At 44.4% G+C, this 13,742-nt stretch overlaps 1 protein-coding gene and 1 long non-coding RNA gene across 5 annotated transcripts in view; one reads left to right on the forward strand and one right to left on the reverse strand.

Moving 5' to 3' along the window:
- The window catches only part of EFHD2 (EF-hand domain family member D2), a 54,404-nt gene extending 44,729 nt beyond the window's left edge, over positions 1-9,675 (reverse strand). The window contains exon 1 of the mRNA XM_029578753.1: positions 9,100-9,675. Within this exon, the coding sequence (XP_029434613.1) occupies positions 9,100-9,389 (290 nt within the window). The 5' untranslated portion in view covers positions 9,390-9,675. The remainder of the gene's footprint in view (positions 1-9,099) is intronic.
- LOC115076826 overlaps positions 1-13,742 on the forward strand; it is a 152,256-nt gene that overhangs the window by 68,242 nt on the left and 70,272 nt on the right. The gene's annotated exons all lie outside the window — the stretch shown is intronic.

Here is a 13,742-nt window from a genome sequence, read left to right on the forward strand (position 1 = left end):
GTTTGAGGATGGATTCCAGGCGTCTGTCTTGAGCATCTTTGAGTGCTGCACCTCCCTCCACTGGGATTATAGTGCGCTTCGAGACTGCGCAGACCATGGCATCCACTTTTGGGCATGTCAGAAGGTCTTTGGCTGCCAGGTCCAGAGGGTACATGGCTGCCAGGGCCCGCCCCCCTTTGAATGTGGACTCTGGTGCAACCCATTCCAGGTAAATTAGCTGTTGGACGGCTTGTAAGAGAGGGAAATGGCGGGAGGTCTGACGGAGTCCCGCTAGCAGGGGGGGGGGGGGGGGTTCATCTTAGGTTCCCCCGAGGCACTTGTGCCCGGGATAGCAAGCTCCTTGAGGCTGTGGATGACCAGGTCTGGAAGCTCGTCCTTTGTGAAGAAGCGCCTCATGGTCCGGTGAGGCTCTGTCCCCGGAGGGAGTCCCCCCTCCTCCAGGGACTCTGATTGCTCCTCAGAGTTGTCCGTGTCCCCGTAAGTGGGACTTCTGGGCAATGGATTCACCTCTCTGGGCCTAGAGGGGCCCGGGGCGCAAAGGTCCTCTGGTAAAGGCTGTGGCACTGTTGCCGGGGGCTCCGTCTGCATGTGAACGAAGGTGTGCAGACCTTTGAAAAATTCCACCCAGGGGTTAGACGCTGGGTCCAAGCTAAGAGGTTGCTGCGTCCCTGGGGGTTCCCGATTGAGGGGAGGTCCCACTGTGGTTCACTAGGTCCGGGGTACTGGTTGAGGAGCTAGACCCCAGTCCCGACTGGTGCTGGGTCTGGGCCGGATCCCCCAGGGCCTCCTTGCACTGTATACACAGGGCGTCAGCCTCTTCGTGTTGTGCGGCTCTGATGTGGCATGCTGGGCAAAGGCCATGAGCTCCTTTTCTGGTGGTGCCATGGATGTAGGCGCGTAAAATTTGTTATGCAATCCACGCGAAGATGTGCGCGTGGATTGTGTGCGCTCAGGCTGTGCACGCTGGTCTGCGCACAAGTCGCAGTTATGCGCTCGGTACAGTAAGTGCGGGGTACGCACAGTACTTGTGCGTGCAAGGTTGTGCGCACAGGTAACTTTGTGCGCACGGCTCGAGATGGCGGACAGGGCGGCGAACAGGGCCAAAATGGAGACAGCGACCATGCGGGCAATATGGCAACCCCCTCGGAGGGTCTCCACGTGGGAGGACCCTTGGATGTAACCCGGGCCTAGCCCTGCTAGGTCGGATCAACCTGGTGGCACTGATCCCGGCCGATGACCTGTGCGACTCCTTGAGCTTTGGAGACTGGAGGCTTTAAAGAAGATTTCTACCTTACCTTGTCTTCGGTGCTTCCCGGTTTCGTTCCGGGCGGTCTCAGGCTGTGGGGGGATGAGGGCAAATACCTTCACTGCCGTGCTCTAGGTTGCACCTGCTGTCTCTCAGCCGCGCCCGAAATCGGGGGCTAGGTCCCCGCCGAGGGTTGGCCCCTGGACCGAGGCACACCTCCGAGGGATCACGGAAATCACCTCCGGAATTCTCAACTGGGGGAGGGACCCAAGGGTGTCACCACAGGAGAGCGGGGCTCGTCTGTAGAGGAAAGATTTCTTGTTTCGGGTTTTCTCCGTTAAATTTACTCTAACTCTGCGAGAGCGTGCAGGTAGCCCCTAACTGCTATGGAGACGGAAAATACTGAAGAGCTGCACTTCCTGCAGGGGTATATGTACTAGGGCTGATGTCAGATTGAAATCTGATCCGTCTCCAACTGCTATCATGAGTACACTATAGCCATTGGTCCTGAGTCCATCTGCTACACGCTAGGAAATCTAGAATTATAATTATTTTGTATTTTATATATGTATTCTGATTTGGTATATTGATCTTTATCATGCTGGCTTGTTTGTCTTGCCCTGATTTTGTATGTTCCGCTTTGTACATTGCCTAGTGCTACGACATAGGCGATTGATATGTTTTTAATAAAGATAAAGATGTGTGAATGCATGTGTAGGTCATACTGTCATTGGCCACCAGGTGGCGCTCGAAATAAGGCACACAGAGACCCCTCCAAACAGACATGCAGGCACATCTCACACACAGGCTGTTATTGACCAGATAACCCGAGCAATGCCGGGTAATGTTTGCTAATATGCTCTATCTGCAGATCTTTATCTGCCTCATGCTCATGCTCCCATACACAGGAACAGGCAGGCATAGGTCTGTGCACAGGCTCGGACAAGCATGCACATACTTCCAATATGCACAGATGACGCCCCCCCAATGCACACATGCTGTTCTAATTCAGGCTACCTGAGCAACGCTGGCCATGATGATTAAGAGCCATGCCACTTCTCTGACCCAATACCCCGCTAGCCAAGCTGCTGATTCCTGTGGGGTGTGATGCTCCTCTTTCTAAGGCTCTGCCGGCCACTGTCAATTCCAGCAGGGACACAATACTTCTCCTCTTCCTGCCCTGCTGCTACTCTGATGCTTCTCCTCTTTCTGCCCTGCCAGCTTTAATGCTCTCTTTATGCTGCTTAGCTATGCCTGACGGCACCGCAGACCATCGATAGCCAGGTCGACATCAACAAAGGCCAGCAATGTCAGGCCACTGTTTATGACATCATTGCAAGGCACCAGCAGGCAGGATACAATGGGGCAAATTGTATAGGAGAAGGGCTGGAAAAAGCCTACCATCAGGCCAGGTTTGGCCCACAGGCTGTAGTTTGCCCACCCCTGTTCTAAACTGACTCACAGCAAAGTCTACTAAAACTTTTATGAAAATGTTTAAGTATTGCAAAATAGGCATGAAGCATCCTAAAATATAATTTAACACCGAGTAAGCCTTTATTCTAAAAATCAAAAAAGTAAAAGTCTCAAAAAAATGCATATTGTACTGCAAAGTATAGCAGAATTTTGTCTGATAAAATTCTTGACATTTTGCTTTCTGTGGCCAGTTTTCCCCCAGTTGAGTCTTTTTTTTTTTTTTTAACAGATTTCTTGTATTTCTAATATGCTTGCAGTGCATGACAATTCCCCTGAAGTTATACAGAGATAAATGCAAATAGGCTTCCTTCCTACTGGTTAAAGGCTGGGGGGGGGGGGGGGGGAGAGAAGAGAGCGCTTGCCAAGAAACACTGCTGCATAAACACAATGTATGTATTTAATGGGCTAACTAGGGATACATCATTTACTTCAACCTTACAGATGAATCACAATTAATCACATGTTGCCATTTGCTGTGTACAATTTAGATATTTTAATGAAAAGCACACTGAAACGAATGTAAAGCCAAATGACACACAAAATAACAGGATTTGTGCAGAATTCGTTTGTGGACTTTACCAAAGACGACTACAGTTGGATACAAAGCCTGGAGAAAGATCTTTAATTTTAAAGCAGCAGTACTAGCAAATAAGTTATTTAAAGTTTTTGAAAACTCATGTATCCACTTCCTCAGTAAGGCTGACACTGCTGTTGTGCTAATAGGCACACACTCATACATATAAAAAAATGAAGAATAAAAAACTGTAGAATAGAAAAGGCATTTAAAATAGGGCCATGGCCGCAATAAACATATGCAATTTTTATGACAAAGGGCTCTGGAAAAATATTAAAATATTAGAACAAAAAAGGAATGTGCCCTAGTAATAAACCTATCATGAAACATTGTCAAGACAAAAGTTAATATTGTGAAGAATCTACCTTGCTGCTTTAATAATTTCCATAATACAAAGTGTCATTTTGCAATAAAAAAAGATAGCGCTAAATGGGCTTTAAGTAATTTTTTCTTTTTCTTCATGCTAAGATGCATTTCCAGCTTGACATATGATGAGCCAGCCTTGTGACTTGCTGACAGTATTTTGTTACAAGGAAACCAAGCTAATCTCTCTGCTAACATGGAAGTGGGTTCTGAGGTGGCATGTTTGAGCCTCTGGGGAAAGACTGGAAGCTTCATGCAATTCCAGCTGGCACAAAGGTGGCACAATTAAATCTCAGAGAAGACAATTTGTCTGGCACTCTGTCACTGGAGAATTGGACAAGCCTGTGCAATCACAAGGGGTAAATCACCACCTAAAGGGTACTCCAATTACCAAGCAAGGGTTTATACTATGATTTACTATTGCTGATGACTAAAAAATCTTAAACACAACAGCAAAAAAAAATGGATAATTGTTAGTTTACTAAGTTGGCTTAGTCTAGGCATTGTATTAGTTTTGTATTGTTTGTAAATTACTGTGTTTTATTATGTATTTAATTCATTACCTGCTAAGGTCTGTAGATTAGCGGGCTACAAATTTTTAAAATAAATGAATTTAATAAAGCAACTTCATATGATCTTACTTTTCGCTAAGGTGTCAGTCATTTGAATCTCAGAAAACACACATTGCATTTCATGATATTCAGTGTTACAAAGACCACACACACACAGCCCAGCCATTCAAATTTGGAGAAAATCAAAAAATGAAAGACATGCCAAAAGCAAAGTAGACAGGTATATCAAGGCTAGCCAGTATCCACATGTGGAGGGACCTGGGTTCCATTCCCAGCTCAGGTCTTCAGACACCTGGACTGCCTGGGTTTGCTGCTGAGGCAGCATTCGCCATCCCAAAGTGTTTTCTACGTCTGGGGGAATTCTGTGCAAATGTGCAGTGTAGAATTTGGGCAGAATTCCCCTTCTGTGCAGAATATTCATATTTTGCTCAGAATGTGCCAATACCTGTATCCAAGGCCTGTCCGGACCATATACAGGCATGTTCAGCTTTGGCCCCATGCAGCCAGAAGGAAACAGGCATCATCATCAATGTTGGCCACGGGGGCAAGAGGCATCACTGTCAACCCATGTGGCCCGGAAGAGAGGTAGGCAGTATCTACTTAAACACTTCAAGTGAGAAGCACGTCACATCATTGTGACTGCTAAGGAGGGATTCTTTAAATTGCAAGTCCTTAAACGTCTCAGACCACTCTTACACTTCCAGGATTACCGATCAGTCCTCCAAGCAATAGTTTTCTCTAAAATCGACTATTGTAATACTCTGCTAATCGGCATCCCTGCTAACACCCTTAAACCCCTTCAAATGCTGCAAAACGCAGCAGCCAGGATACTGACCAAGACCAACAAGAGAGACCATATCACCCCCATCTTAAGAAATCTTCATTGGCTCCCAATAAAGTACAGAATCTTATACAAAACACTAACAATCGTTCACAAAACCATCCACAAACACATCCCGCTGGAACTCAACATACCACTTCAACCACATCTTCCAACCAGACCTACGAGAACAGCATACAAAAATACTCTTTTAACAGCACACATCAATTCTTCTCTAAGCAAACGTGCCATGTCCGCAGCAGGTCCATCACAATGGAACTCACTTCCACCAGCACTTCGGGCAGAACCATGCCCAATCAACTTCAAAAAGAGACTAAAAACTTTGCTATTCGAACAAGCATTCCAGTCATGATAACTATTTACCTCTACGCCACCACCCGGCCCTAAGCCTAAATAAAAACTCTCATACCATTCTTATATTAGAACACAGATGCCTATTAAGATAAAGTTGCTTTCTTCCCTATTAAGATAAATTTTGCTTTCTTCCCTCTCCAGTATGTCCCAAGTTTTGCTTTACTCGGACCCTATCTTCATACCTGTATTATGTATTTAATATTAACATTCTCATGCTTGTTATCACAGTTCCATGCAATTAGCATTACATGTAATTAGCATTTAGCATTCTATGTTATCAGCGTTCTATCAGCATTTTATGTTCTATGTAATTAGCATGCTCTCATGCTTGTGTTCAGTTTCAATGTAAACCAAGACGATATGCAATATCTTGTATGAATCCTGATATATAAAAATGTTAAATAATAATAATAATAATAATAAATCATTGTCCCAACTGACTGAAAGGAAGCAGGCCTCATCCATGTCAGCATCAGCCATGCAAGTGAAAGGCAGGCCATGTAACAACCCATGCAGTCCGGCAGAGAAACAAATGGTGTCAGTTTTGACCACGCAGGCAAGAGGCAGGCCATGTCATTGTTTGCCCGTGTAGCCTGGCAGGAGGTAGGCAATAGGGTATCAGACCTTATGGGGTGGGAGATAGAGAAAAGAGAGTCAGGCATGGAGCAAGCCGGTACAGAGATCAAGTAAAGGTATGGAGGAGGTTGGGCCTGGATGGGAATCAGGGAAGAGAGCACATGCACAGAGAGTAGGTCCAGGGGATAGGTTGGAAGAGTCAAACTAGGAGAGCTGTGTGTGTGTGTGTGGAGGGGGGGGGGGGGGGGGCGATGAAGATAGAATGGAAGGGGGGAGAGATAGTGGAAAGTGAAGGAGTTGGGGCAAGAGACAGCAAAGTGAAAGGGGTCTGACCAGGGGAGTAGGGAATGTGTGGGGGACACTTTTACAATGTACTCCTAGGGGAATTCTGCTCAAAATATTTAAAACTGCATGTCTGAATAATAACTTTTTACATTTTAAATTAATACTCAAAAGACTGATTGATGTATGTTGTGTTGTTCATATAGAATTTTCAATAAGTGTAAGAGTTAGAGAAAGAGCCATATCCTTAGCTGGGCCCAAGCTCTGAAATACCATGCCTCAAGAATTAAGATTGGAGACAAATCCTAAACACTTTAGAAAATCATTGAAAATGTGGCTTTTTAATCAAGCTTTTAAAGAGGGTGTAGAACAGTGAACATGAAAGATACCTATTCACATTTATAAGCGTGATGGTGACTGCGATTACTGTACTGTTTATTTAATATTTTTGCTAGTTTTTAGATAATTTTAGTTTACTTTCATCTTTGAAGTTTTTATAACTATTTGTATTGTAAGGATTGTCTTAAAGTATTTTTATGTATGAATGCTGTAGAGATTGTAAACCAATGTTAAGGTCCTGGTTCCAAACACCAGTATAGAAAAGTCTATAAATAAATAGGAGTAAGCTGTCCCAGCCCTCATGCAAGGGCAACATCCCAGTGGCCAGATTTAGAGCCCTTAATTGCAGGTTCCTGGATACCCTGGTGGTTGGTCCCCAACTGAACAGTCATTGCAACAAGTTGGAAAAGGCTACAAAATAAGAGAAAAAAATCATCAGGTGGTTGGGAATGAAGACTCATAGCACTAGATCCCAGCCCTGGTTCAGATTGATCTAAAAGCCAAAAGAAGGAAGAAACTGCCAGGCCAAAATAAAAAGATAGGTATTCCTACATATATAGATAGCCTCTAGTGTACAACAGTAAAACTTGTGAAAGGGTGATTTCAGGTTAACAGATGGTTAAAGGCAGCATTAATGGCCCTGTCTAGAAAGCAATTGCAATGGACCAGGCCTTTGAAAATCTGGCTCACAGGAAATTAGATTAACCTTTTAAACATAACTTTTATTCTGAGGAGTCCACAATCTTTATAAGTGTTTTACTTTAAGTGCATTTTTTTTCACTGATACCTTTTTAGCAGAATAAAACTATCACTATCCTACAACTAAAGTAATGGTCATGTAGCAATGTTACCATTTCTAAGTCCCCACAGTTTTGTTCCAGAAAATCAAAATTCACCTGGTGGTGAAAAAAAGCATTGCAAAATTATTCAGAAACCAGCATTAAAACCTTTTACTGCTAATCTGATAGTTATTTTAAAGTCAATTGCCCCAAGTTACACATTATAGACAAATGAAGATGCCCTGCCTTGTTAAGAACTAGTTTAAAAATGATTTATTTTTTTTTTAGATTTCATCTTATTTCTTCTGGAGTCGTCTTGCTGTTTCCTAGAAGAATGTCATAGGGTCAGCTGAGATCAATAAAAACCAGACAACTGTTCAAAATAAAACACCTCCTGGCAATCTCAAAATGTTTCTTCTGACAAAAAAGAAAATAAATGCCAAAATGTTCTTGATCATGAACTAAAAGCCCTATTTACTAAGCATTTTTCCATCAGCCACAAAATAGGAGAAAATCTTTAGTAAATAACTCCCAAACTAATGCCAATGAAGGTGATGCCATTAACATCTACTTCAATGAATGACAGAGAGGATAATAACTTATGTCATGAACAAAAAGAGGATAGTAACTGTTGTGTCATGAACGAAAACAAACTTGGACATAAATAAATATGCAGGAAACCAAGTTTGGCCTGAAAATCCAAGGAGGCATTCCAGTAGCCTATGCCAAGCTGCACTTGTCCCCACTGCACATTTAAAGGTGTGTTTTAAGACCTACATGCAGGCACACATGTGCACGTTTGCTGGTGCATGCACACGGACACAGTGATTTTATAACATGCCAGTCTATGTGCACATGATTTTATATTGATACACGTATATGCATGCAAATGCTGCCACGAGCAAGGGGGGGGGGGGGGGGGAGATTTTAGAAGCTACATGCATAGCTTTTTTTCCCAGTTTGCTTCCAGCTCATTCCCACAAAGGAGAGGATTTCCTAATCCACTTAGCTAGCTTTCCTCCCTTTTACCTTATTACCCCTGATCCTTAAAACCCTGCTATTTTTTTTTTTTTTACATGACTTTCACGCTATCCATAGCAGAAGTAAAGTTACACGTAGAGGACCCTGGTGTACACTTGTTTATGTAACTACTTGGGCGCTGGATTCAAGCTACAGACCCAGCAGGCCTGACCACGCCCTGCCCCGGCTGCAGGCCTTTTTAAAATCCACATGCATGCGTGGGTCCAAGTCACGCAGGCGGATCTCCCGGTTTTGGCACGCACACGACTTTTAAAATCGACCAGTATGTTACCTAATCTCTTATTCATCAGGGTCATGCCTCTGCACTTTTTCCACTACTGCAGACTCCAATGCATTTAATCACTGACCTCATCCACCACCCCCAAAACCATTCCCTCCTCACCACTGAATCATGAAAGCTGGCTGCCTAGTTTTCCTCCTTTACCTGCGAAGGTATAGATATTTTAGTAGCGTAAATGAATATCAAAAACTACCGGCGAGAACTCCAGCACTCCTCTTTTTTTTGGGACGGGACGACGAACCCCTGGACGCAATCATGCCCAGCCGGGAAGCAAAGAGTGCTGCGGGATTACGTGACTTTAAGTTCCCGCAGTGCCACCCGGCATCGGCGCGTCTCTTTCAAAGTTTGGGAGTTGCGGGCAGGGCTGCTCGTTACTCACTGTTTGAACATGCGCTCCATGTCCTTGATCTGCTTCCTGGAGAACTCCTTGAACTCGGTGTACGGATTGAACACCCTCAGGCTGGGCTGCTGCGGCTGGTGGTCGCCGACGCCCTCGTTCAGGTCGGAGCGCCGCTGCAGCTTGGCGCTCAGCTCCGAGTCCGCCGCTCCGCCCGTGCCGGGCTCGCCGTTCTGCGGGCCGCCCTCCTCCGCCAGCGCCGTCGGCCGCTCTTCGCCTCCCTCGATCTTCAGTCGCCTGTTCAGCTTGCTGGCCAACTCGTCGGAAGCCATGGTTTCGGCGCGCGAGAGGTACAGAAATTAAAAACCCCCACTGACGCGCTTCTTCCGCGGATTGCAACGGCCGGTGCTACGCGCGCGCGGTGGGTCACCTCAGAGACGCACCTGAGTGGGCGGCGCGTGCGGGCAACCTCAGGGGGCGCACCTGACCGGACGGCGCGCGCGCGCTCGGCCACCCACCCAAACCGTCCGCAGCAACGGTCGCGCTGCGTGCAAGCCCTCTTCCGCTTTTTCGACTCGATCGCCAAGTGCAGCCGGCGAGCACGAGCCGCTCCTGGCCCAGCCGCACGTGTAAGCTGTCGCTGGATTGGTCAGCGCTCTGGCAGTGCCCCCTTGAACAGCGGACGCTGATTGGTCAGTTCTTTGCCCTGCCTCTCTGGGGAGGGCGCTGTGTCGTTTTCTTGCTCGCTCTCTCTCTTCGTGGCAGTGTGTACAGAATGTTGATAAGAAGATGTATTTCTTTCCGTGTTTTGGCAATATGCTGCAGTGAATTGCACATTTTAGTATCCGGTTACAGCATTCTGGTTGCAAGCGTCAGAGCATCCTCCCCAAGTCCCGACACGTCCCTTCTTAGAGTAAGAATCCCTGCTATGAGAAGATACTGGTGCCATGGCATGTTTTAAACTCGAGCATGGATCTGAAAATTTTAAAGCACGAAGGTCATTTTATTTGAATGAAGTAGCTGTGGCAATGCTTTCAGGACAGATGTTTTCCAAGTGAAGACTGGCTTAAAAGAATTATCACCTCCTTTTTCCTGCTGGTCATGCCTCTCAGGATGCTGAGCTGCATCGAGAAAAACATAACTAGCAGGAAAAAAAAAAAAAAAGAGGTGATGATGACCCTGTACAGGTCACTGGTGAGGCTTCATCTGCGTACTGTGTTCAGTTCTGGAGACCATACTTTAAAAAGGAATGGAGACAGAATCGAAGAAAGGAAACCAAAATGGTGTGGGGTCCACATCAAAAGCAGTATGAGATGAGACGGAAGGACCTAGATACATATACCCTGACAGCGAGAAGGGGGGGAATAGGATATAATACAGACTTTTAAATATTTGAAAGGTATAAATGATGTGCAGGAATCAAGCTTTTTCCATGGAAGGAAAGCTGTAGAACTAGGGGTCAAAATATGAAACTTCAAGGGGGTTGACTCATGTACAATGTCAGGAAATATTTCTTCACGGAGAGGGTGGTGATTGCAAGGAATGCCCTCCTGGAAGAGGTGGTGAAGATGAGAATGGTAATGGAATTCAACAGAGCTTAGGATAAACACAGAAGATCCCTAATGACTAAAGGATGGAAACAAAGATAAAGTGCATGGTGTGACAGTTACTATTGTTAATAGAAGGTAGGGGGGTAACCACAGAGCAGCCCTTACTACCCCTTAATGGAAGTTATAGGGATAACATGCATGGAGCAGCAGTTATTACCTTCAAAAGAATTTAAAAAAATGAAATGTATTAAAAAAAAACAAAACAGTTTGCTGGACAGACTGTATTGCCCATTTGGGTCTTTTTCTGCCATCATTTACTATGTTACTATGAATCTTCTGGATGTATCTTGTAGATCAGGTTAGGATCCATTACTAACCAGCTTTCAATTAATGGAATAATACTTCACTTCCCATTTGACTCTTTAGCAAGATTGGTGAAAAACAAATGGCTATATTTTCTATTAGCAGCCAACAAATCAATCTACCCTAATGTATTTCAGGGATAATGTACTACATGACCTACAGCTCCACAAACTGAGCTCTAGTATGACTGACTGCACTTTATAAATTGCATGTTACAATTTTAAAGCTGCAGTATTAACAAATTGTTTTTAAATAATTTAATAGGCAATTACATTTATTACAAGCCCCCTTTTTATTGTGCTTCTACTTTCATTTCTAAGGAGATTTAGTTCTTCTACCAATGCTAGGGTTTCCAGGTTTATGATGCGCAAAGCTTGGCCATTTGTAGCTGTGGGGATTAAGTTGGAATAAATGAATTCTTTGCTTTGGTGTTTACTAATGAGGATGTTGGGGAAACTGTTTTCAAGCTTGATGATTCAGATGAACTGAACCAAAGCACAGTGAACCTGGAAGATGTAGTAGGACAGAGTAGCAAAGTGCCTGGACCAGATGGTATATACCCCAGAGTTTTAAAAGAACTAAAAAATGAAATTTCAGATCTATTACTAGTAATGTGTAACCTATCATTAAAATCATCCATTGTATCTGAAGGGTGGCCAGTATAACACCAATCTTTAGAAGGATTCCAGGGGTGATCCGGGAAACTATAGACCGGTGAGCCTGACTTCAGTACTGGGAAAAATTATGGAAACTATTCTAATGACCAACAGCACAGAACATATAGACAGAAATATTTTGATGGGACAGAGCCTGCATGGATTTACCTAAGGGAAATCTTGCCTCACAAATCTGCTACATTTTTCTGTAGGGGTTAATAAGCATGTGGATGAAGGTGAACCAGTAGATGTAGTATATTTGTCAAATGCCTTCTGAAAATCTAAAGTCCCCCCCATGAGAGACTCCTAAGAAAATTATAAAGTCAGGGGATAGGAGGCAATGTTCTTTTGTGGACTGCAAACTGGTTAAAAGATAGGAAACAAAGTGTAGGATTACATGCTCTGTTTTCTCAGTGGAGAAATGTAAATAGGGGAGTGCCTCAGGGATCTGTACTTTGACCAGTACTTTTTAATATATTTATAAATGATCTGGAAAAGGGAACAAGCAAGATGATCAAGTTTGCAGCTGACACAAAATTATTCCAAATAGTGAAATCACAAGTGGATTGAGATAAATTGCAGGAGAACCTTGCGAGAGTGGAAGAATAGGCATCCAAATGGCAGATGAAATGTAATGGGGATAAGTGCAAGGGGAGATACACATAGGGAAAAGTAACCCATGCTGTAGTTACACGGTACCATAATAGGAGTTACCACCCCAGAAAAAGATCTGGGCATCATAGTAGAGAATACATTGAGATCATCGGCTCAGTGTGCTACAGCAGTCAAAAAAGCAAACAAAATGTTAGAGAATTATTAGGAAGGAAATGGTGAATGAAATGGAGACTGTCATAATACCTTTATATTGCTCCATGGAGAGACCGCACCTTGAATACTGTGTACAGTTCTGGTTGTCGCATATCAAGAATGTTATTGATGCACTGGAGATACAGAGAAGGGTGACCAAAATGATAAAGGAGATAAAATGGTTCTCCTATGAGGAAAGACTAATGTGGTTATGGCTGTTCAGTTTGGAGAAGAGACTGTTGAGGTGGGATATGACAGAGGTCTATGAAATCATAAGAGGATTAAAACGGGTAAATGTGAATCGGTTAATTACTCTTTTATATAATAAAGGACTAGAGGGGTACTCCATGAAGTTAGCAAGCGGCTCGTTTAAAACAATGGAGAAAATTCTTTTTTTACTTAATGCATAATTAAGCTCTGGAATTCATTGCCATAGCATGGGGTTAGGGCAATTAGTGAGCTGGGTTTAAAAATGCCTTGAACAAGTTCCTGGAGGAGAAGTCCATAAACTGCTATTAATCAAGCTGACTTAGGGAATAGCCACTGCTATTACTGGCATTAGTAGCATGGGATCTGTTTAATGTTTGGTTACTTGTCAGGTACTTGATGGACCATTGATCTCACCCTGTAATGCAATTTCTTATGCCTCTGGGATCAATTTTAAAAGGAGTGCGTGCATGCCCATGTGTGCACAGTTCCTGGTGGGCTCACATGGCTGCGCCGATTTTATAACATGCCGCACGTTATAAAATCCCATGGCTGTGCACAGGTGCGCGCACGGATTTTAAAATCTCTGCATGCATGTGTGGATGGCCCACAACTCTTGCGCATGGGGGGGGGGGGGGGGGGGGTGATTTTATAACCTACACATGACGACGCGCTCAGCCAGTCCCCTGTTCCCTCCTTAATTGGAGTGGACTGGGAAGGATATTTCCTATCCCTAACCCTACTCTTCCTACCTCTTCCCCTCTCCACCATGACCCCTACATCTATCCTAGCTATCTTTTTTTTGTTTTGTTTTGTAACTTAATTCATGCCAGCTACCAGCGTGCAAGGCAGCGGGACAGTGCAAAATGGCGCTGTCCTGGCCCATGCCCTGCCCAGACCACGCCCCTGGCCCACCCCTTTTGCAGGGCCCAGCGTTTCAGCGCATAACGGGGGTTACATGTGGCCAGACCCATTCTAAAATGCGCACAGCGCACCCAAGGCCCATCCATGCGTATATCCCCCATTTTTTTATGCATGTGGGCCTTTTAAAATTGGGCGGTCTAGGTACTTTTTCCTTCCATACTTTCCTTTTGAAATTGCG

Source organism: Rhinatrema bivittatum, chromosome 15, assembly GCF_901001135.1.
Source record: "Rhinatrema bivittatum chromosome 15, aRhiBiv1.1, whole genome shotgun sequence".
Taxonomy (NCBI): domain Eukaryota; kingdom Metazoa; phylum Chordata; class Amphibia; order Gymnophiona; family Rhinatrematidae; genus Rhinatrema; species Rhinatrema bivittatum.